Genomic DNA, 23,819 nt, shown 5'->3' with positions numbered 1-23,819 from the left:
CTTTTTACTCAAACTGCACGATCTGGAGCAGGGAAATTAGCACACCTGAACACACTTATTAAAAAAAATGATCGTGACATCTGAATCATAGGTGGTTGCAAGAATAAACAAGAAATTCTATAAATCACTAAGCAAAATATATGGCACATTGAATGTAACAAGGTTACAGGAAACAAGGTCAATATGCAAAAATCAATTATATGTCTAAATATCAAAAACAAACAATTAGAAGATGATTTAAAAAATTTAGAAGATATTTAAAAACTCAAAGTACTCAGGGATAAATTTTTAAAAATACATGCAGCTCTATAGTGAAAACTAAAACTACTGAGCAAAATTAAAGACAAATAATTAGAAAGATATACTATATTCATATATTGGGAAATTCAATATTGCTAAGATTTTAATTTTCCCCAAATTGATTCATTGATTTAATACAACTCTAATCAAAATTTCATGAGACTCTTTTGTAGAATTTATAAGCTTATTCTAAAATGTAAAAGAATGAGCCCAGGAACTTGAGGCTGTAATATACATTGATTATGCTTTTGAATAAGCACTATACTCTAGCCTGGGCAACATAGTGAGAGTCTATCTCTAAAGAAAGATAAAATAAGAGAAAAATGTAAAAGAAAATGCAAAGGCCTAGATAAACCAAAGCAATCCTTAAAAAGTTAGTCTTGAAATCAAACGTCAAAACACAAAGACAGTTTGGCAATGGCATATAGATAGATAGACAAACAGATCAATGGAATAGAATAGACAGTCCAGAAGTAGATCCACATTCATATGGTCAATTGATTTTCAACCAAAGTGCCAAAGCAAATCAATTTCAGAAAAGAAAGTATTTTCAGAAAATGGTGTTGTAACAACTAGCTTATCTATATGAGGAAAATACTAACCTTGACTCATACACAAAATTTAATTAAAGATAAATAATAAGCCTAAATGTAGCAGTTAAAACTTAAGCTTCTAGAAGGGAATATAGAGGAATATCTTGCTGACTTTGGAATAGGCAAAAACTTTAGATAGGACGCAGGTAACACTAACTATAAAAGGAAAATGTAGATAAATGGGCTACATCAAAATTACAAATTTCTGCTCACCAAAAGACACTGTTAAGCAAATGAGTAGGCAAATCACAAACTTGGCAAAAATATTTGCTACACATGTATCTGACAAAAGACTCAACAAAAGACTCCTACAACTCAACAATTAAAACACAAATGGTGTCACTGAAAAAAGGGCAATGAGATATGTACACTTTGTGAAGCAAGATGTACAAATGGCCATGAGCATATGACAAAGTGTTTGACATCATTAGCCATCAGAAAAATGCAAACTAAAACCATAGTGATTCTACTACAAACCCATTGAAATGACTCAAATTAACTAAACTAAAAATGTCAACATTGGCAAGGATGTGGAGAAACAGAAACTCTCATGCAGATAAAATGGTGCAGCCCTTTTGAGAAAAGTTCTGGCAGTTTCTCATAAAGTTAAACATGCACCTACCTTTTCATCCAACAATTCCACCTCTAGGTATTTACACAAGAATAATGGAAACATATAATCAAAAAGTACTCATACTTAAATGTTCATACTGGCTTTACATATGAGAGCCCCAAACTGGAAGCAACCTCCATATCCATCAATAGGCAAATGCAAAAATAGTGGTATAGCTACACAATGGAAGATATTCAGTAATAAAAAGAAACAAAACAAACTCTTCATACATGCAGCAACATGTATAGATCTCAAAAAAAAAATACACAAAGAGTATATGCCACATGATTCCATCAAGTTCTAGAACAGGCAAAACTAATGCATGGTAGAAGATACCAGAACAGAAGTCATCTGGGAAGGAAGGGCAGCAACCGAGAAGGGACACAGGGTCATGTTTCTGGGGTGATGAAAATGTCCTGTATCTTGTTAAGGCTGTCGGTAACACAGGCGTCAAAACTCACAGAACTGCACAGTTAACACCTGTGCATTTCATTAAATGTGAATCATACCTCAATAAAAAGTAGGGGGGGGGAATTGGAAAAATGTATATACGAAAATTAAACCATAAATTAATAGATATATCACATTAAAGAGTGCCCCATAAATGATAATTACTGTTACTAAAAGGCTCCACTATGTTTTCTAAGAATTTATTGTAACCATAATCACAAAAATAGCTACTACTTCTGCTAATAACAACAATAATAATAATAGATTTAAACCTTCTCTCCTTTAAATCTCACTACAGCCTTGGGAGACAGAGTATATCCTATATTATTAAGTCTAAGAGGCACTTTTTTTTTTTTTTTTTTTAACATTTTAACATCCCTGAAACAGGGATATGTCTTACAATCACTCCCGGCCAGAAGGCAGTCAGGATGCAGTTGTTAGAACTCAACTGTCAGACTTGGTTGCCTGGCTGACCACCTGTGACACCTGGCATTTCAATGGACAAGGGTCCTGGCTGTTATCTGAAAGCCTTCTGTTACAAACATAGATTTGTAAGATCAGGAAAGCACTAGCATTTAAAACTTGAGGAATGGTGTCAGCAGCTTGGCAGAAAAGCCTACAGAAATGGTAGTTCATTCTCGGAGGGGGAGGGGTAATAAAGTTGCATCGGCAACAGCTTTAATGGCATGGGGGGGGGTGGGAAACATGAGTCTCGACAACTTTGAGTCAATACATTGTATGTTTCAGAAGGCTCAGACTAACTATGAAGATGCTTTAGGAAAACCTTAACAAATTTATCTTCCTTTTTAAGGAATGACATGATCTTTTAAAAGCTTAAATATATCTAAAAGAGCTATTTCAATAGCTCCTTCTAAGCCACAGAAAGTGTTGCATCATTGTTAGATCGACAGCAATTTTTCTTTCTTTGCAGTATATAAAATAATCGTGCTTTTTATGCTCATTGAAAATACGTAGTGTTATTTTTTCTTTATAGCTGAGAAAACGGAAATCCAGAGAATTAAGATATCCTGTTGAAGATCACATAGCAATAAACCACACGGCAAGTTTCCAGCTCGAGCATAGAAGCCCAGAATCCCTCCTCTTAAATACTAAGTGATGCCATTTACTTCTGTATTATTCAATAAGAATATTTCAAGCCCATATAAATGTTGAAAATGTTACAAAATGCTTTCCTACCTCAAAGGCATTCTGAACACCCAAGCACATATGATCTGTCACTGAAATCCATAGTTTCCAATTCCATGACCGGATAAATATCTTTCTGAGTCTCTATTTGTTTGCCTATCACTCTAGTAGGCAATGAGGCAAATGCAAAAGAGAACAAGGCATTGCCCCTGCTCTCCAAGAAGTAACCATAAAATCAAGAGGATAAGGCATATTGCAAAAAACAGACAAATATGCACCAGAAGGGGTCAGAGGAGAAGAGAAATTGTTCCAGAAGGAGAGACGGAGGCAGGTCACATGAGGGAAGAACGTAAGATTTCCAAAAGCAGAAACAGAAACGCTGGTTAGAGAGCAGGTAGGAGGCAGGTGACCAGGTGAAGACTAGACTAACAAGGAAGTTGGATCAAAATGGCAGCACCCCAAATGCCAAGCTCATGAGTCTGGGCCCATTTAGGAAAAAAAACAACAAAGTCTACAGGAGAGCAATCCAGACTTCCACAAGCTTTGAGTTTTAAACAGAAACACAACTAAAACCTCTCCCAGATTGGCGATTTCCATCCTGAACAATGACCACGTCAGGGCGGCCGGGGGGACCCCATGCTCTCGGGGAGCTTGCAGAAGGATCAGCCCCGGAGACGTGACTGCTTTGGGGCCAGGCGGCCACGTGCACAATGTAGTACCTTCGAACGTTCCTTCTTAGGCTGGGCTGAGGGACCCCAACCTTCCTGCTGGGCCATGTTTTCAAGCGAGAGAGTTAACAAAACGTAGAATGGGCACCAGCTGTACCTCCAGAGCCACCGGGCAGACTGTGCCATTTCCTCCTGCAAACAGTTCAGCAAGAAAAGAGCTCTAAAGACAAATCAGAAGAATCTACACAGACAGAACGAGAGCCGGTACAGAAGTTTGCTGGAAATACACCTTCTGATCCCCTGCAACCCATCGCAAACTCTAAAGACCTTAATAAAACATGAGAACAATCATTCATTTTAAAAACCTGGGCCCCTTCCTTGATTCTGAGGAACACGGCTTGGGAAAATGCATAGTAATAGAAGCGAACTTTTCATATGTGCAGAGCAAGTGTGAATGCCCAAAGAGACAGTTCATATTAAAACCCACCACGATAAAATGCTACATTGCCCTTGGTTAATATTTTATAAACATTTTGACCTCAGCTCCAAGCCCAGGAGGTAAATCTTGGTGGATGCAGCCCCCCCTGATGGCTGAAATTGGCCAAGAGCTCGGTGACAAAAACTCAGAAAATCAGCATTGATCCCTGAAGGAAGTACCGTCAGAGACCCGTGACCCCAATCTTGGTAGTTCTAATGGGCCCTTTCCAGATGCGGCAGGAAGATGTGTGTGGAGGTGAATATGCCACACTTGGCATCGTGACACACCTGTACCTGTCTACTCTTCAGCAAGGGAATGGAACTTGGGTATCTCCGTAGGTTTTTTAAAGCACCTGTCAACATACTGCATTCTGCAAAAGACACGATTTAAAGCCCAAGCCAATTTTATCCACTTTGTTCTTTCTACCTCACTTATCATCAGCATCTCTGAATTCAAACACCTATCCCTCTACTTCATAGTACCTAGGGGGTCGTTTTCATGAGTTCTTCCTTCACCTGAGAGTTTGATTTTATAGATTATAGTGCTCCCATTATCTGGACTGTCTCACTGAATCTTCCCAACAACCCACAGAGGCAGGGGGTGGGAGGGAGGGGACACTGTCCTAACGACTGTCTTTGATTTCGAGTTGAAGAGACCCAGACCCAGAGGGTGACCTTGTGAAGGTCACAAAGTTCTACAGTTCTACGGTTCCATGGGAGGTTGCTGGACTTAGACTTGGTTCTTCTGATCTCATATCAATAAACAACTTAGTCAAAACATCTAGACACAAACAACTTAGTCAAAACCTAGACACAAACCATCCATACAGGGAGGGAGCACAAGGGGCAGGGGACGTGAATCCCGTGCTCACAGGGCCCCTTCACCTGGTGGGTCCTTAGGCTTCGAGATGCCTCTCACCTGGGGGAAGGCCTCACAGTCATGGCACTTGCCTGGGACCAGACATTTCAGGGTGTAACGATCCTCCTAAAATTATCCACCTTTACCTACACTGGGGCTATACTTCTTTACTAGGACAAGGGAAATACAGTGCTGAAAACAACCCTAAACCTGTTATAGTGCTATATCATTTATCCTACATGACCCCAGATCTCTTAAGGAACTGCCAGCTCCACTGGGTGGTTAGGCAAGATCTCACCCTTGCCATCCAGAGCTTTCCTTCCGTGCGGTCAGGGCTGCCTGCTGGGAGCTGGACTTGGCTGAACGAAAGGGCAACTGAGGCAGCAAATAAGCCTCAGCCAACTGCTTCCTGCCCCACCTCTCCTGGAAGCTCCTAAAGCTGGAATTTGCCACTTTTTGGTCAGTCATGTGGATTTTTTCCACTCACCATGATTTCCTGAGACAGCCAGATGCATCTCCTGTGAGCACAGCCCCATGGCTGGTTTTGCACATCTAACATTTCAGACAGCTGTGTGTTTCATGAAAGGTGAAACAGACACAAAGGATTTTGCATAAAACACAGGCTGATTCTAACAGAGGCACAAAATGCGGTGCCTGGTGCAGACTAAGTATACAAACAGACAATGGCCAGACCACATAAGAAAATAGACCTCTGATGCACAATGTGCCTGGGAAACCAACCTCCCTATCTACAAAAACAACCCAGGAAACCAGTCTGCCACCTCCAGGAACAATCCAGAAAGTGAAACAATGACTTCTGTGATAATTGGCCCCAAATGGCCTGGACTGAATTCATCACCAACAGCTTCCCTGATTTCTGTCCCCAGTTCCAACTTCCCTAACCAATCACAGAAGATGCCCCACTGCCAGTAAGCCGCCTCCGGACACCCCGTGCCAACAGCCTCCAAACCAAAGCGCACCTGAAGCTTCTCTTTTTCCCACTACAAACTCCCCCACTCCTCCCCCTGCCTTTGTGTCTCTCCCAAGTCGTAGATGGTAGCGTCTGACTCCCTTGCAGTGGCAAGCTCTGAATGATATAACCTTTGCTTGTTCTCCCTGGGTGGGTCTTCCGTTTCTTTTCACACCGCATACCCATTCATCTTTGAGATGAATCTTTACTGGGTCCATTGCCTCCTCCAGCTACCGATCTAAATCATGGACTGTTCTAGAGAGAGGGAAACCGTGAAGAAAGTAAGGAAAGGAAGCATACGAGTCGATGCCCCCGGTCACCACCTCCACACTGGATTGTGTTTCTCTGCCACATGTCCAGTGGCCTCTCCTGGACCCTTGTCACTCCTCCTCCTGCTTCCCTGAACCTACAGACAGAGCAGTGCCCAGGGGGGCTGGCCCCGGGCTGGCCCTGCTGCTCCAGGTCAGCACAGTGGCCCACTAGGAACACGATGCCCTCCTCTGTGACCCGAACTACCCTCTCCAGTATTATATTAACACAATGTTAAGAACACACTTAAGAATTTTTTTAAATCATTTAATAATTTGTCTTGGTATATAATAAAAGGTGATTTAAATGCATTCCATTTGACTTTAGGTTATACCATATCACTAGGAGGCGTGTTACAAAGTTACTTTTAAATATAACTGTAAATAACATTAATAACACACAACTAGAATCCTTATTTTTCCTTGTTTGACAAACTGACATGGGGTATTGAATTTCCTTTGAATTAATTATGTAATAAAAGGATATTTTCTCAAAATAATTTAAAATGATATATATTTATTAATTCAGGGCCAAATATTCATCCAGAAGAAGATGGAAATTTAAATGCATGTTTCTAAATTTAAGAAAAAACTACTTTCATCACCTGATGTGTGGAATTCATCCATTTCGTGCTTATTCTAGAAAATCTAGTTTATTTCTAGAATGTTCTCTTTTCCCCAAAGTCATAAGAGAGAAGATTTCAGGCTGCCATTTAAATACATTTATCTGCACCAAATGCACTTTGTATATAGATAATTTTTATTCTCTATAAAAGAAATGCCAAATTGGATAGAACCATCCTTTAAAAAAAAACAACTGGCTTTTGGAGTACCAGAGACATCCTGATATGCTATTTAAAAATAACTGATTATCTGAACTGTGTGCTTCTTGGAAACAAATAACAGGGCAACAGATGGGAAGAAAAATGCACCACAAATGGAGGGAAAACCCAAAGACAGCCAGTCTAATAACCAGCAGAGGTCTCTGGCTGACACGGGCTGATGCCTTCACCAGGGTCCCTCAGCAGCCAGAGGAGCCCACTTGTTGGCACCAACTGGTTTGGTTATAAATTCCAAGGTGATTAGAGTCATGTAGTGACAGTGCAGTGGGAATGACACAGCGGCCTGGGCATTAGAAGGAGAATGCAACATCCAGATGGCTCACGCCAGTGGCCAAGGATCAGAACTTAGAGGCATCTTCCCACCTAGCAGACTGGGCTCCCCGCTGGCTCCCAGCTTCCCCACGGCTCCCTTTAAATGGACCATTCAGGTATTCGCCCCAAAACTTACAGGGACCCATGCCCTATTTCCTTACTATTCTGCTAGTTGTCACACACTCTCTCTCTCTGCCTGATTTCTGTCTCAAATGACCCAGGGACAGAGGACTGCCCTCCCAACTCATCGTGCCCTCCCTGCCCAGGATCTTAAGTAAAAATCTTTGACCTTGTTTCCTACCGTGGCAGTGTGTTGAATTTGCGCCTTTCATTTTGAAGCACCTGGCCAGAATGCTCAGGACGGCACAAGGTCAGGCTCCCCAAACCAGAGCGATGGCCAGACAGGCAGAAACTGGACATCAGTCAGACAAGAGCCACAGGGCGTCTGCCGGTATAAACAAGTTTCCATGTGAGGGCCCCCTGGTCACACGTTGCACAAGTAGGCATCGGGCCGTTTGCCGGGTAGAAGACGTGTGCGTGAAGGGCACAGTGTAAACACCCACACCCGGCTCCCGTCCATCTCCCAACAGTGCACGTTGCTCGTCCCTCTGAGACAGAACCCCAATTAGCTTGGGGGCTCTCAAAACAGACAGCTAAGTGAGCTAAGCAGGGAGCCCTCTCAGCCTCGGGCACACTTTCTAAGACAAAGGAGAGGGCGAGGGGACAGCAAAGAGCCGCTGCGAGATGTGTTCCCAGTCCAAGGCCCTCAGCAAGGCTGCACACAGAGCTACTCAGTGCTGGTGCATGCTGGGCTGGGCGCTGCACACAGGTGTGGAAAGGTGTGAGTCCAGAGTCCCTCTGCCCTCACCCTCATGCCCAAGAAGGCAGCTGGAGCCGAACAGGGCAGCCAGCCCAACCCTTCATGGAACACTAAAACCAACTGGAAACCATTTGAAGGTTCCCACATCCAGCCCAATCCCCAGAGATTCTGATGGAAGGGATTTGGTGCTGGGGCCTGGGTGACAGCATGTTTTAACTTCCCCAGATGATTCTAACATGCGGTCGCAGTGAAAACCACTAGTTGGGAGGCGACATGAATGTATAGCTCCTCTAAAACGTACGGGGATGATGCCAGGGGTATACACTGGGAGGACTAGAAAGAACAAAGGAATAGAAAGAACAAAGAAACAGAAAGATGGGCAACGCTGGCGCTACCATTTTATAGGGATTCCAGCAAGCTTAACATCAAGCACGGGCTGCCTCTGGCATTTGGACCAGCTTGGGTGCCCTGGCTATAATTCCCGTTTAAAAGTTTTTCACAGGTTTTATAAACTACTTACAACCAGCCTTCATCTTGTGCCAAAATAACAAGGCTGTGTTTGTTTCACTTAAAGATTTTCAGGTCCAACTGGTAGAGGTGAGGGTGAAGCCTGCCAACACTCAGGGAGGCTGTCACCTAGGGCTACTGCAGGTGGCATCCAGCGTCCAGGGGCCTGCACATCAGCCAGCTCCAAGCCCCCGACACAGGACGGAGCAGGTGAGAAGGACCAGGACCTAAATCGAGACTTTCCCACAGGGGCATGGCAGGTGGTCAAAAACTGACAAAACTCCCTAAGTGAAGAAGGGGTGGAAATAACAGATTCTAAAGAATCAGCAACCAGCCAATGAGCATCCATTGTTTTTTAAACAAATATTTCCACTGGCTGTCTCCTGAGTGCCAAGTGTTAAGCGAAGCCCAGAGCAGGGGCGGGGGAAGCAAGGTGACTCAACGCATGAACTAGATCAGCAGTCCCCAACCTTTTGGGCACCAGGGACCAGTTTCACGGAAGATAATTTTTCTATTGCCCAGAGCGGGGTGGGGGGTCAGGCGGGGGCTCAGGCAGGGATGGAGTGATGAGGAGCGGCTGTACATGCAGATGAAGCTTCCTTGCCCTGCCCCCCCTCCCTCCCGCCCCCTACCACTCACCTCCTCCTGTGCGGTGGCCCAGGTTCAGTTCCTAAGTTTCATGAAAGACAATTTTTCTACAGATGGAAGGTGGAGGTGGAGCTCAGGCAGTGAGGCGCAGCCCGGTTCCTAACAGGACACAGACCAGTACCAGGCCAGGCCCCGGGGATTGGGCATGACAGGAGTAGATCACTAATAAGGAGTAATTTAAGTAGGGCTGGAGCTGGCAGTGCAGGTGGGACGCCAGTGTCACAGCAGCCAGGCATCAGAGAGACAGCCTCAACCACCAGTCGGGCTTCAGGGGCTGAGCCTTGATCCCGGGGAGGGGAAATGGTCAGAGCACGGCAGAGCAGGCCCCGTTCCCCATAACGACTGGTGTGCTGTCGTCTACTTCCCTCCCCCTTGCCTCAGGGCTCCGGATTTTTTGACAAATAAAATACAGCAGAAGTGACCCTGCCATGGTTATAAAAACGTGCCCACCAAATTCTTTGCTACCCCTTCCTGGGGGTGAAACCTATTTCCCTCCCCCAGAGTGTGGGCTTGAAAGAGTAACTTGCTTCTAGTCACTAAAGTAGAAGAGATGGTGTGTGACCTCGAAGACTAAATCCGAACAAGATGTTGTGGCTTCTATCTTGTCTGCTCGCTCTTTCAGGTCACTCGCTCTGGGGGAACCAGCTGCCATGCTGTGAGTGGTCCTCTGGCACAGCTCTTGTGGCAAGAAACTGAAGCCTTCTGCTAACACCCGCACAAATGAGCTGGGAAACAGCTCTTCCAGCCCCGGCCAAGCCTTGAACTGCGGCCCCACAGCATGCCTTGAGAGCAACTTCGTGAAAACCCTGAGCCAGAACCCTCCAGCTAAACCACTCTGGATTCCTGACTCTCCAAGACTATGAGAGATAATTAGAGATTTGTTATTTCAAGCTGTGAACTTTTGGGGTCATTTATCATCTATTACACGTTAACAGAGATGCATGCCAGTTTCTGAGTCCAGGCCTTAAGAAATAAGAAATTTCCATTTCTTCTGCGGTCTCTTGGGGTCCTTGCTCTTGGAACCTGGCAGCCATGTTGTAAGGAAGCCAAGCTGCCTTTAGAGCGGCCCACACAGAGAGCAACCCACAGCCAGACCATATGTGTGCACCGTCTTGGAAGTGGGTCCTCCAGTCCTCGCTGTCTCTGCCAAGCCCTGCCCAAATTGTAGATTCATGGGCAGAATAAATGATTGGTGATATTTTAAGTCACTAAGTCTTGGGCTGGCTTATTATGCAGCAATAGAGAATATAAAAACAGATTTTGGTATCTGGATATGGGGTGCTGTAGATAACAAAACCCTAAAATCGGAGGCATTGGCTTTAGGACTAGGTAGTAGGCAGAGGCCTAACAGGCATCTGTGAAGGCCAAAAAGAAAGTAACAAAAATAGTATTGGAAGCTGGAGGAAAAAGGAACCTTGCAGTGGCAAAACATCACTCTGTTATCAAGTGAGGTAATACAGAAAAGGTGTCCCTAATAATTTTAATTAGATATCCAAAGAGATTTCCAGGCAGGATATACAAGTGCCTACTGGCTTCTTGTCAATGCCCATGACACGATGCAAGAGAAGAGATATGAATTAAAGAATAAACTGTTAAATATAAAGGAGCTATAGAACTTGCTAGGTTTAAAAATAAAGCTATCTTTTATTCCCAGTCTCTGCAGATGGTCAATAATTCTCAAATTAAGAAAGGGCTTCAGGCCATAGACCAAATCCAGGATAGGTCTATAAATCTAAGACAGTGAGTCACAGAAACTTCAAGACATACAAAAGACCTGCTAAGCATCTTAAGGGCATCCCTTCAGATCCTCTCCATTCAATAGGGCTTCTAAGAATCTCCAGGCCATTGTCCCTCGGTATTGGGAGCCCAAATAGAGAAAGGGCTTCTCTTGGAGAGGCTGTTCATTGTGGGTTTTATCTAACAGAATGAGGGCTTGCCATTCTAAAGCTACTAAAATAGGAGAAAACAGAAATAGCTTCACACGCAGAAGTTACAAAAGCATGATGGCCATCCTGCCACCAGTATTGCACACAGGGACAGCCTATTGACGGACAGTCCCATTCACCCAAAGAGTAATTTGGAAATAGCGAGGGGAAGAGACTAGTCCCCATCACGACCTCAGGTCATCCTTCAGTAGATAGGGCCTCACCAATTTGCTCAGCTGGCCAAAGAGTTAAAACAGAACACCCGGGCTCCACATGCAATATACCCTCCTTAGAACTTTCCCTTGGAGTCTAAGAAGATTATCCACATTGGAGCGAGGATATCTCTGCTGCCTGAATTATACACCTCTTCCCTTGGGCTTAATAGAGACCCAGCCACCTGTATTCCTGGGGAAGATATATTGATTAAGAAAGGCAAAAACCCTAACTCAGAAGCAAGAGTGTGCTCAATCTTCTTTTTTTTCTCTTAGCAAATGGGGACATAACTCCAAGTAAATGGCACGTGAAGCTGTTAAGAGCCAAACCTCACATTCGCACTGCGATGTTCTAGGGTTGTAAATAACACGCGTGACTGCACCAGGCCCAAATTGCTCGTTAGCTGCCAACATTAGTTGTTTAATGATTTGAGGAGCAGAAGCTGCCAATTACTGTATTCCTTCTTAAAATGCCGTTTAAAACCCACACATGTAATCATTATACCTTTTTGTTAAATTTTTATGATTCTTCCGAAGCTGATGAGCTGGGGGTTCACCCAACCTATAAAACTCAGAGAACTCTTTCAGGCCATCATTGCACAACTGGGATAAAAATTCATATATCCCGCACTGAGCAGGTCTGGCCTCTAGCCCCTGATCTGATCCTGCTTGGCTAATTGAGCGAATTCAACCAAAGTACACAGCCCACAGCCTCAGTTTCCCCTTCTATTCATTGGGATAACAGTCTCTTTCCTACCTACTATTGTGGAAACACTCTCTCTCACACCCAGCTGTTGTGAAAATGAAATAAAATAACAAATACAGAGGAATGTTGGAAAGCAATATTCAAATGATAGGGTAAGATACTGTTTTTAGAGACTTTTTGTCAAGCTACTAATTAATGGAAAAAGATGTCCCTTCATAACTGCAAGAGTAGGGAGGGACTACGATCTCTTGAGAATTCCCCAAGTCTATGATTGGATGTTTAAACTGAGTGCCTCAATTTATGTCATCTTATCATCCACTCCCTGTAGGAAGAGATGGATCCAATAGTCCTCACTGAGCAAGTACGGGTTCCCAGTGCTGTATACACATCTGCTAGAATCATGTGACACACAGAGCACATGTAGTCTCTAAACTCTTCAAGAAACAGGAACTGGAAGTCCAAAATTTGATGCCTACATAAACAACTTGTGCTATCTTATGTGTAAACAGTGCACATATATGTTTAAGAGTCTCATCCACCCCTTTATAAGGAAATCATGCTGCCCACGTATTTCTTGGGTTTTAGCGAAACTCCCAGAAAAGCTCTGAGATATTTGAGGATGACATAACAGCAACGGTGGAGCATTAATCGGGGACAGAACATGATGCGGTGGTTGTCATCACTGCAGTCTGACTACTTCAGCTCCGCCTCCCTCGCCAGTTACCTGATATGGCAAGCGTTTTGGCTTCAAGCAATGCCGGGAGTTGGGTTTCAATGTCGTTAACTTCCTTCCTCAGAGTGCTGCAGAGTCTCTCACCCATGCACACCTAGACGGAGGGAAACAACCAGGTGTCATCATTTACTCAGAGAAAAACCAGAAAGCAATGGGGCAGCCAGGCCAGAGGCTTCTGGGTTTATAAGCAATTAAGAGGGATAATAAATGGTAATCAGAGGACAGTAATTAAAAAGCAAGTAATGGAGAAAGAAAGAAAGAAAGATTAGAAGGCAGGCAGGCATCGGCATATTCCAAGCATAGCTCCTGTGCCCTTTCGCCACACTCAAACACAAAGCTAATGAGCCAGCACAACAGAGGGCAACCACAAACTAAAACAACTTCATCGCTTCTGCCTTGTCCCTTCCCAGGGCCTTTGCTCTCTACTCATTCTGTGCGAAACGCTCTTGCACCAGGTGGTTTAGTGCACTCATATTCTCAGGGCTCTCTGCTTAATCACTGCCTGGGACAAAAGGCCTTACTGATCACCTACCCAAAATAGCAACCTCCCAGTCCTCCTGCTTCAGATGTTTTCCCAGGGCATCCTTCCCAGCTGACATGCCTGTGGGACATTCCTTTGTGTTTACAGTGACTCTCTGCTAGGACACAAGCTCTCCGTGAGCAGGGACCTGGTTCTGTACCAGGCACACAGTGGGCAGCAATGAAGATACGGCCATCCAGATGAAGGTCAGGCTAAATTTAATTACTAGGAGACACTGTCTAGGAAACTTTGAGGGCAGATAGATACTTGCTGGTGAGTTAGATATGAAAAATAGACAAGTAACTCTTAGTGAGGTTTAAGGGTTTTTATCATTTATTTTCCCATGACACTCCCAACATTTGCTACATTTTTCTTTGATCTTTCAAAAACAGCAAAAATCTTAAATCTCAATTTCTTTTTCCAAATGCCTCCAGGTTATCTTTTATTTTGTTGGAGGCTAAAACATCACATTTTTTTCCTCTCATTTAAGGCTAAAATCTTATATTCAAATGTTGTCTATACTCAGATTATTGAGCTATCTCGGAAAAATTTCCAGCTCAACGAAAGCACAGAGCATGGATTTAATAAGAATGAATACATCTGTGGAGATATTTGGGACTTGTCCACAAAAGATGTTACCTAAAAGCACCACTCTTTTCTTGCCCAAACTCTGAGACTCCATTCAAAACTAAAAGTAACCCAGTTGGAGTCACAGAGCCCAGAGAAAATATAAAATTTAGTTTCCCAGAAGAATCTAGGTCTTGCTGGAGATGATCAATTTGAAATGTTTTGCTTATCTCAGACTGAATTAAGATTATATTTGGAGTCAAAGCAGACCTTGCCCCTCCTGCCTAAAATACTCCACTATATCTCTCAGGGACTTCCACATGTTCTTTTCCATTCAGAGGCTGTCATTTTCCAACCTCTCTTTATAAAGCTCATTTTCTGGATGAAGACAATAGTTTGGCAGCCTCTGAACTAAAGCCTGCACCAGTAGTCTTGGGCATCCACACATCCATGGTCATTAATTTCGAGACTCTCTCAATGGCCCTGAGCTCTGTCATGAAGTCACAACCGGAGTTAAAACAAAGATGTCCCAGACACCTTCCCTTAGCACCAAGCCTCTGGATGGCTGAATGCCCAGTGACTGACACATCCCATCCGATCCATTTAAGAATGTCATTGGAAGCCCAGGGACATTTCCATTAACTCTGTAACACCAGCCATAATTCTTATGTCTCATCCAATCTCTGTCCAATATTTCTGATTTTAGTTAACAGTACCTGTTAATCATAATTGGGTCAGTTTCTCCTTTGTTGAGCAAATCTATCCCTCAAGCTGTCACTATTAATATGAAACAACCTCTCTGAATCTTATTAAATTGCAATGTTCATTTTTTTAGGCTCTGCTGGATATAATCTAATATCTACCAATCTCCAGATATCCCAGTTATTTCCAACTATTTCTTCCACCTCATTTATCCCTTAATTACCTTTGGTTTGGGTAACCCACAAGAGTTGAAGGAACGTAATGAGTGCAATGAAGGTTCCATCTCCCTGTCTGAGGGAGAAATCCAAACAGTATCTGGTGTGTGTGTGGGTATGTGTGTGTCTAGCACACTAGAGAAAGAAAACTGTGTCAGACTGAGACTGTTACCTCATTGTCACCTGTAAAGCTAGTCTAGAGTGGAGAAAAAAGGTGTTTTGTGTGATGGGCAGTTTTGTTTTAACTCTCTGTAGACTACTACAGACCAAACACATACATACACATACAAAGTCATGTATGTGCACGCGTACACGTCCACCTACACACATACACACATATATGCACCCCAGAAAATCTGCATCTCCTTTTTATTTACAAATGAAATTGGACCCTAAGGAACTCATTATCAAATGGAGCTGTTACATTTACATTTTTAAATCCAAGACACGAGCTCCTTAATTTTATGGAAAATCAAAATAATCATAAGTTTCTGGCGAATGCATCAGGGAAGGTAGGTGCCATGGTCTGAATGCTTATGCCCCCTGCCAACAAAGTTCACATGTTGAAATCCTCACTCCCAAGGTGATGGTAGTAAGGGGCGGAGCCTTTGGGGAGTGATTAGGTTATGAGGGTGGAGCCCCCATGTAGGGGATTAGTGCCCTTATAAATAGACCCCAGAAAGCTCTCTTGCACTCTTTCTCCCATGTGAGAATACTCATCCATGCTGGCACCCTGATCTCAGACTTCTAGCCTCCAAAATTATGAGAAATAAATTGTTGTTGTTGTTTATAATCCACCCAGTCCATGATATTTTGTTATAGCAACCTGAGTGGAAAAAGACAGCATGTAAACTGTCTTTGTATTTAGCATTCAGGCAAATCCAAGATCTTCAACAGTGGTTGAAGCTTATCAACAAATCCCAATACTGTGCATGTGTATATTTGTGTCCACAACGTAAAATGTCATCAACACACACACATATAAGCACCATCTGTATTACATGATATGCACACCTGTATACTCACTGCAAGTATACAGACTCATTCGTATCACCTAGATGGTGTGTTCTGAAGATAACCAATGAACCCAGGCCCAAGAGCATCCTCTCGCCTTTTTATTCTACATAGAAATTAGGAAGCACCTAATAAAATCTAAATGGCCTATATTTACAACAGAATATGCACAGGAAGGAAACATCTACCACCTCTTCCTTGCAGAGAAGTTTTTGTCTCTCCCCACCGCCCTACTGGCTCCACCGAAGGCCACAGTAGCAGATGTTGACAATACTAGTGGGCAGTGTCACTGTGACTTACGAGGCAGAAATTCAGGTCACTCTCTAACATTTCCTCTCCTGCTTCACATAAAAAACATGGTAAACTGAGTGAGAGTCTCCCGCACCCCTGCAGTTGGGCAGGGGGAAAGGTCTCAGCCTGTGTAGGATTCTAAGATGTGGATTCTGGGGAGGTGGGAGAGGAGATATAAAAGCCCAGCCCCCGTGTGGCCCCATCAACTGGGCCTTGTGCCTGGGCACTCAGGTGCTGGCACTGCTCTTAGTCTCACCCTGCTCACCGTCTTTAGGTGAACATTCATTCATAGGATGCTCTCAGGGACGGCAGAGCAGGTGTCAAGCCTTCCAGGGTCCCTGGTCCTGATGACTTATTATGAACACCACTTGCTCCTAACAGGAAGCTCTCCTTGTATGCAAGGTATAACTACCCACCAACCTGCTGCTGTGTCAGCAAAATCATTAGGGGTCATTTTCAGAAATGAATTTGATTTAAAAAAAAGAAAAACTGAGATAGGGCCTGAGAAACTGCAGACATTTTTGCCAACAACATACCCCCAACTCCAGCTCAGCAGCAGTGATGGCAAGACCCTTAGCACGTTTCCTGATCGAGGGCCCAGAACTTTCTCTCCCTGGGCATAGAGACAAGTACTTCCTTCCAGGTCAGCAGGTCTCCTCTGCTACTTTGCTTTCCGCTCAGCAACTGTCTGTTTTATATTGACCCGTCTTATAACCACCTCTGGTTCTCAGATTACTGCACATAATTAATGATTCATACCTAGTTCTCTGCCACGTAATTCACAGAGTAATTGATCCTGCTCCTCCATCTGCCAATGGCTCGGTCGGGTATAACCACGTAGGTAGGGAAAGGCTTTTGTTTGTAAACTGTGGACTAACTAGGACATTGACTATTTAATTTAATTGACCATGTGCTCTCAGGGAATAATGAAGAAATGTTCAGTCTCTACGCAAACCAAGGTCTTGATATGGCAATATAAACAGCCGATAAAGTAGGCAAAATAATTCTCAAGCCAAATGAAAAACTTTACAAGACAAGAAACAACCACCTACTATACTGTTTCCACTTGTGTAGAACCTGAATATTGCCCTCCTGGGAGGAAAAGTAATTAATTTCTCAAATTACTCCCATCCTGAAAGCCTTCTTAAGCAAAGGCATTCAGTATGCATAGCAACAGTCCTCCCATCCCCAAATTGACAGCTCCTTCTGAAGCAAGGCCAAACCTGTCCATTTCTGCAGGGGAACGGGGGCACAAATCAAGACCTCCGCCACGATAGCAGCCCTCCCCCTTGGCTCATCGCTGGGCCTGCAAAATGGCTTGGCAAAGTCTACGTTTCTTCCAGAGTCTCTCAGGGGTGGGGAACCTGCAGCCTGCTGATTTCAAGATTGTTCTTTTTTAAGCACCAAAGGAGGCAAGAAAAGCTTCACCTTTCTCTGCTGCACCCCTTTTATTAAAAGGATTTGCTCTGTAAATTTTAGATTCATCAAAAGGCTGCACTTAAGGACCTAGAAAGCCACATGTGGCCTTAAGGCCACAGGTTCATATGAAATTAAGTCAAAAGAAAACTTTATAGACTTCTTTGGAAAACGGAAGTATAAAAGTACTTACCTTAGTAGTGATTTCTTTAAGTGACAAGTTGAGGGATTTTATTCTTTCTTGGAGGCTGGAAGAGTTAAAAAGAGGAGGTTGGTATTGTTGGTAACAACAGTTCGATACGGCTACATTCAGGAACTCTGCAAACAGTGACCCTTCCGTTGGCTGGATGGCAGAAGGAGAGCAGGAAGAAAGATGAAGCCACATTGGTTCCATTAGACTGTGGAATTATATGCTGCAGGGAAGCTTGTCTTTCTTCCCTAATCATGCCTTACTTAGGCTAGTATTAGAATCTATCCCAGAGTGCACATCTACTGGTAATGGGAAGAACAACTCAGATGTGCTCCTGGCAGCAAAGGATTAAAATTTGCATTCCTATAACCACCTTTCTAGAAGGATAGCCTAACACAGGGTGGGGTCTCACTAGCAGGGAATCGAATGGTAACTATTTGGACCTACTATGCACAAATGTGTACCTAGTGCCTTCTACATTTAGTATTGATACAGAGTATAGATGATATATATATATATTTATACACGTGCACACACACACACATACATTATATATATAAAGTATGTCTGAAATAGCAGCCCCTTAGGCTTTTCCTACTTCTATTTTCTCCTTAGCACTTTTCACCTTGACATATTCATCTATTCATGTAGTGTCTCCTTTTCTCCCATTGGCATATAAGTTCCTGGTGGGCAGTGACTGGCTGTCGTGTTCACACCTGTATCCCCAATGCTTAAAACAATCCCTAGAGGCCGGGCGCGGTGGCTCATGCCTGTAATCCTAGCTCTCTGGGAGGCCAAGGCGGGCGGATTGCTCAAGGTCAGGAGTTCGAAACCAGCCTGAGCAAGAGCGAGACCCCATCTCTACTATAAATAGAAAGAAATTAATTGGCCAACTAATATATATAGAAAAAATTAGCCGGGCATGGTGGCACATGCCTGTAGTCCCAGCTACTCGGGAGGCTGAGGCAGCAGGATTGCTTGAGCCCAGGAGTTTGAGGTTGCTGTAAGCTAGGCTGACGCCATGGCACTCACTCTAGCCTAGGCAACAAAGTGAGACTCTGTCTCAAAAAAAAAAAAAAAAAACCAATCCCTAGAGCTTCTTAGTAGACACTCAGTCATTATCGGCAGAATGAATGAATCAATGCCACTGAGGCTCAGATCTTATTCTCAAGGTTGTTCCCTGGTAGAGAAGAAATCATGAAGGCAATCAACTATAATATAAAGCAAGAGGAAAAAATTACTAGAAGGGGAATAGAAACCCAATGCTAGGAAAAAGCTGCCACATAAAAACTGTCACAAGGCAGAATATTGTCTGCCTTGAGCAATGGAGACAATAACTTGTGGAGCAATTTAGAAACGAGTGGATTGGTGGGGAAAGCTTACCAGAGAAGGTGAAAGGTGAACTGGGCCTCAAAGCAGAAAAAGGAGGGAGAATTGAATTCCAAGGAGAAAATGAATCTAACTGGCCCCAGTGGTTGGCACACATGAGTTGTGAAAGATAAATGGGGAGATGATCATTCCTCGTGGGGAGGGAGAGGGAAGGATGAGGTAGGGGCCTATCTGTACCTGTAATGTTTGTTTATTTATTTAGAGAAAGAGAATCCAAGTAACTATGGGAAAAAAATGCTAATATTTGTTTAATCTCAGTGGTGGGCAAATGAGTATTGGTTATATTTTCCAATATGTTTGGAATATTTACAATCAAAATAATTTTTAAAGGAATATCGAGGACAAGCCCTAGTTAGTAGTATTAAACACCAAGCTAAGGAATTTTGCACTTTATCTCACAAACAATGGGAAATTGTTCAGTTTTTGAGAAGGAGAGCAATATGAAAGAAACATCTTCGTTTTTGGAAAATTAGTTGTGCAACACTGTGAGAGATGATTTGGAAGAAGAGAGTCTGAACGTGACAAAACCAGGCAGGCCCTGTCAGCACTCAGCCAGTCTTCAGGTCCAGAGCTTTGCACAGAGTGAATGAAGGAGGCCAGGAAGGGAAAGGAAGGGCAGGTCCTTGATTATGTCACTGCTGAAACGCAGTGAGAACATCCCAGCTAGAGCTTTTCATTTCTTCATGCATTCATGAACTCATGCATGCTTCCAATGTCTGCTGGGCATCCAGTAGGTTAGGGCCCTAGAGCATAATGACATGGTCCCTACCCTCAACCACTTACTGCTGCTAGCAAGGCAAGAAAGTGTTATAGGTACTAGAAGTGGAGTGCTTATTAGATTAAACAGTGGTCTGCAAAAGGGGAAAGGTCGAGGTTTCTGGGGTACGTGCTGGGAGGAGAGAAGGGAGGGGTGCAGGGTGTCAGGAAAAGCTTCTGTAGCCGGGGTTGCAAAGTATCAGAACTAAGCTGTCAAAAATTTGCTGGTTTTTGTTGTTGTTCTTCAACTGTAAGAACTGTTTTTGGATATTATCACTTCCAACAATTTGTGATTTCTGAGTACAGGCAAACTTGTTTCAGTTGCAAATACCTGGGAACTGGTACAGGCCCGTGATGACTAATCATTCCCACGTTAGGCCTACTTTCAACAGAGGAGGGTCTTCCAGCTGAGCTGAGATCAACCCAAATGGAGGAAGTGAGAGTTGACAATGGGCAGGGCATGTGACACCAGATTTTTCTGAATTCAGGAGTCACCATCTGACAAAAACTAGTGTACTCAATGGGCACAGGGGAAAACAACATTTGGAATCCTTCCTGGAGAACTCTAGGCTCTGGCTGGCTGGAGATTGGAGATTTTGAGAGCACGTAAGTCTGAGTGTCATGCTGACATGGAGAGCAGAGCAGATTAAACCAACTGGGATGCTGGGAAGTACAGAAGGTGTCGCACATGGGCCCGGACTGGCTCTGCCTGTGATCCTAGCAGCAGCACCAGCTTTAGTCAGCCTGTTGCCCAGACTAAAATCCTTCCTTGGGCAGAAATTGCACTTTCCCTTGCTGGGCTCATGGGAGTCCATTCAACTAATAAATGGTTCACCACATTGAATCTATAAGAGCATTTAACAGTATCCTATAAATAGGTGTTCCCCGCCACACACAAAGACTAGTTCGTGCATTAACAATGAAGATAGATAGGTAGTAGGTCCTCTTACTGATACTGAAAATTTAGCTGACCAAAACGGCAGTGCCTTTAGCTAATGCCCAAAAATACCAAATGAAAAAAACAAGTCAAGCACCATCTTTCCAGGGGTTGATGCAGTTCATAGGTCTTGGCTCATATCTGGCCCTACACCAGAAAGAAAATTAGTCTCCTCTCAAATATCCATGTTAGAGGAAAGAGGCAGTGATGCAGATAATTGAATGCATTGTTTTATATTTGATTTGAGTTATATATAATTAATTTAATTTATGTCCTATTATTTTTGCAGTAGATTTACCTTCCTAATTATGTTTTGCTCAGGCTAATATTAACATTAGTTGTAGCCCTGGGGTATTCACAGATTAAAAGCAATTGTGTGGGGGCAGAAGAATACAAGTAATCTATATACTACATGAGTGGGTTTCAGGCTATTTTTAGCAGTAGAACTCTCCCGAACAAAAGTTTCCACAGAACCGTACTATCTACTACAGATAACAGGGGATCTGCTTGGATCCAAGTGGGTGTCTGGCCTGGCATACAAATGATGTCATGTTAGTCCACCTCACACACAATGCTACTGCCATCACACTGTGGTCCCCAAACCATAATTCCAAGAGCAGGAATACAAATTGAAAACCAGCAAATTAGAACAGCTAAATGTTGATAGACAAGAGTTCAATGTACTTTAATGATTAAAACTAATCCCTATGTTTCTTTTACACTTGCACATTGTTCATAAGGAGTAAGAACTATCCTCTCAAATCAAATTACACCGTATCTTGGAAACACATTAAGTTGTCCACACAAAGTAGCAGGTATGTTTTAGGAAACAAATCAGACCTAACTTACTCAAATGAGTATCTTCATTCGAAGCAACTGCCCCGTGAATAAGAGTCTGAGGTTTACTGAACACTTACTATGTACCAGGCATTCTTCCCGATTCTTTAGATAGATGAGCATTTTAAATTCTTATTATAAGTCTGTGAAATAGGAACTATAAATAGCCACATTTTCAGACAAGAAAACTTAGCCAAAGAGTCTAAGAGAGATTTAAGTAACTTTTCCAGGATTAAGCAGCTGGTAACTAGGGGAGTTTAAATGGTAACCCAGACAGTCAAGCTATCCGCTCTCTTAACCACTAAACCATACTGAACTAACTCCCCTAGAAGCTGTGTACTTATTTGAAATGCACTGTCATTCTTCAGACTGATCTTTGGAATTCTATTTTAGAATTGCGTTAAAATATGCAATACAGGCCGGGCGCGGTGGCTCACGCCTGTAATCCTAGCTCTCTGGGAGGCCGAGGCGGGCGGATTGCTCGAGTTCAGGAGTTCGAAACCAGCCTGAGCAAGAGCGAGACCCCGTCTCTACTATAAATGGAAAGAAATTAATTGGCCAACTAAAAATATATACAAAAAAAAAAAAAAATTAACCAGGCATGGTGGCGCATGCCTGTAGTCCCAGCTACTCAGGAGGCTGAGGCAGGAGGATCACTTGAGGCCAGGAGTTTGAGGTTGCTGTGACCTAGGCTGACGCCATGGCACTCACTCTAGCCTGGACAACAAAGCGAGACTCTGTCTCAAAAAATATATATATATATGCAATACAATCAATGTCATTATTTGTAAATACACATTATGCTTGCTTTACTCACGAACTGGTGTTCAAATCCTATGTCCAAAGTTCACCCTCAACTAATGAAACCTTAGAAAAGTTGAGGCTAGTGACATGAATGTGCTTCAGAGAAAGCCCAGAAGTAGCAGATGGACCTGGGACCTGTAGTGGCAGAGGAAATTGAACATAAAGGGGGCCATTACAGGATGAATTATGTCCCAAAAAATTCACAGCTTGAAGTTCTATCCCCCAGGTCCTCAGAATGTGACTGTATTTGAAGACAGGGCTTTTAAGGAGGTAATTAAGTTAAAATGAAGTCATTAGGGTGGGCCTTAATCCAATCTGACTGGTGTCCTTATAAGAAGAGGAGATTGGGACATGGTCACACAGGGGAAGACGGCCGTCTGCAAGCCCAGGAGGAGGCCTCAGGAGAAACCAGCCCTGCCCACACCTAGATCTCAGACTTCCAGCCTCCAGAATCATGAGATTTAAACCACGCTGTCTGTGGTACTTTATTATTTGCTATTAGTACTAGCAAACTAATGCATGTGGAATTTTCCATTTCTAATAGTCTGTTTAATTATATGTGTTATTAAGATCCTACATGACTAGTGCTCCAGGGTCCAAGAAAAAAAAAGTTGCTACTTTGTGTGCCAGCAGCGAGTCAGCAGAAGCCATGGCAGCTCTTTTGTCTGCTTCAGACCGACAGGCTGCTGCACTGCAACTCGCACGACTGGGAAACTGAGGGCAGCTGCACCAATGTGATGCGTGCAGAATGCAGACCTTTTTATCTGCAGCATTCTGAGCAGTGGCTGAGCATTCTGGATGGTGGAGCACTCTGAATGGTGGCTATAAGAAAACTTTGTGTGAGAATGTCTTTGAGTTAAAAAAATATATAGGATTGTGGGACCCTTGGATTAGTACGGGAGCTCACAATTGCCTTATCATCAGGTTAGAAATGAAAGAAGCTCCTTAAATATTCCTACAATATAGCAAAAAGAATGCTATCACTGATGTTAAAAATATCAGTAATAAAAATTCAACTCGGGGAGGGACAGATTGCTTTTCAGCAATAATTAGAAGGGAAAATGGAATTTAAGTCAATCACAGTCGCTAATC

General features: G+C 43.3%; 1 protein-coding gene across 3 annotated transcripts in view; it reads right to left on the bottom strand.

Moving 5' to 3' along the window:
• Window positions 1-23,819, bottom strand: part of DISC1 (DISC1 scaffold protein) — a 308,753-nt gene that overhangs the window by 167,549 nt on the left and 117,385 nt on the right. For all 3 annotated transcript variants that reach the window (XM_012738209.3, XM_075995460.1, XM_075995461.1), the window contains exons 7-8: window positions 18,008-18,062; window positions 13,081-13,183 (exon numbers count right to left, since the gene is read on the bottom strand). In XM_012738209.3, the coding sequence (XP_012593663.2) occupies window positions 13,081-13,183; window positions 18,008-18,062 (158 nt within the window). The remainder of the gene's footprint in view (window positions 1-13,080; window positions 13,184-18,007; window positions 18,063-23,819) is intronic.

The sequence above is a fragment of the Microcebus murinus genome, chromosome 19 (genome assembly GCF_040939455.1).
Source record: "Microcebus murinus isolate Inina chromosome 19, M.murinus_Inina_mat1.0, whole genome shotgun sequence".
Classification (NCBI taxonomy): Eukaryota; Metazoa; Chordata; class Mammalia; order Primates; family Cheirogaleidae; genus Microcebus; species Microcebus murinus.
The sequence above is the reverse complement of the archived record's forward strand: the minus strand, read 5'-3'. Positions and strand labels throughout refer to the sequence as shown.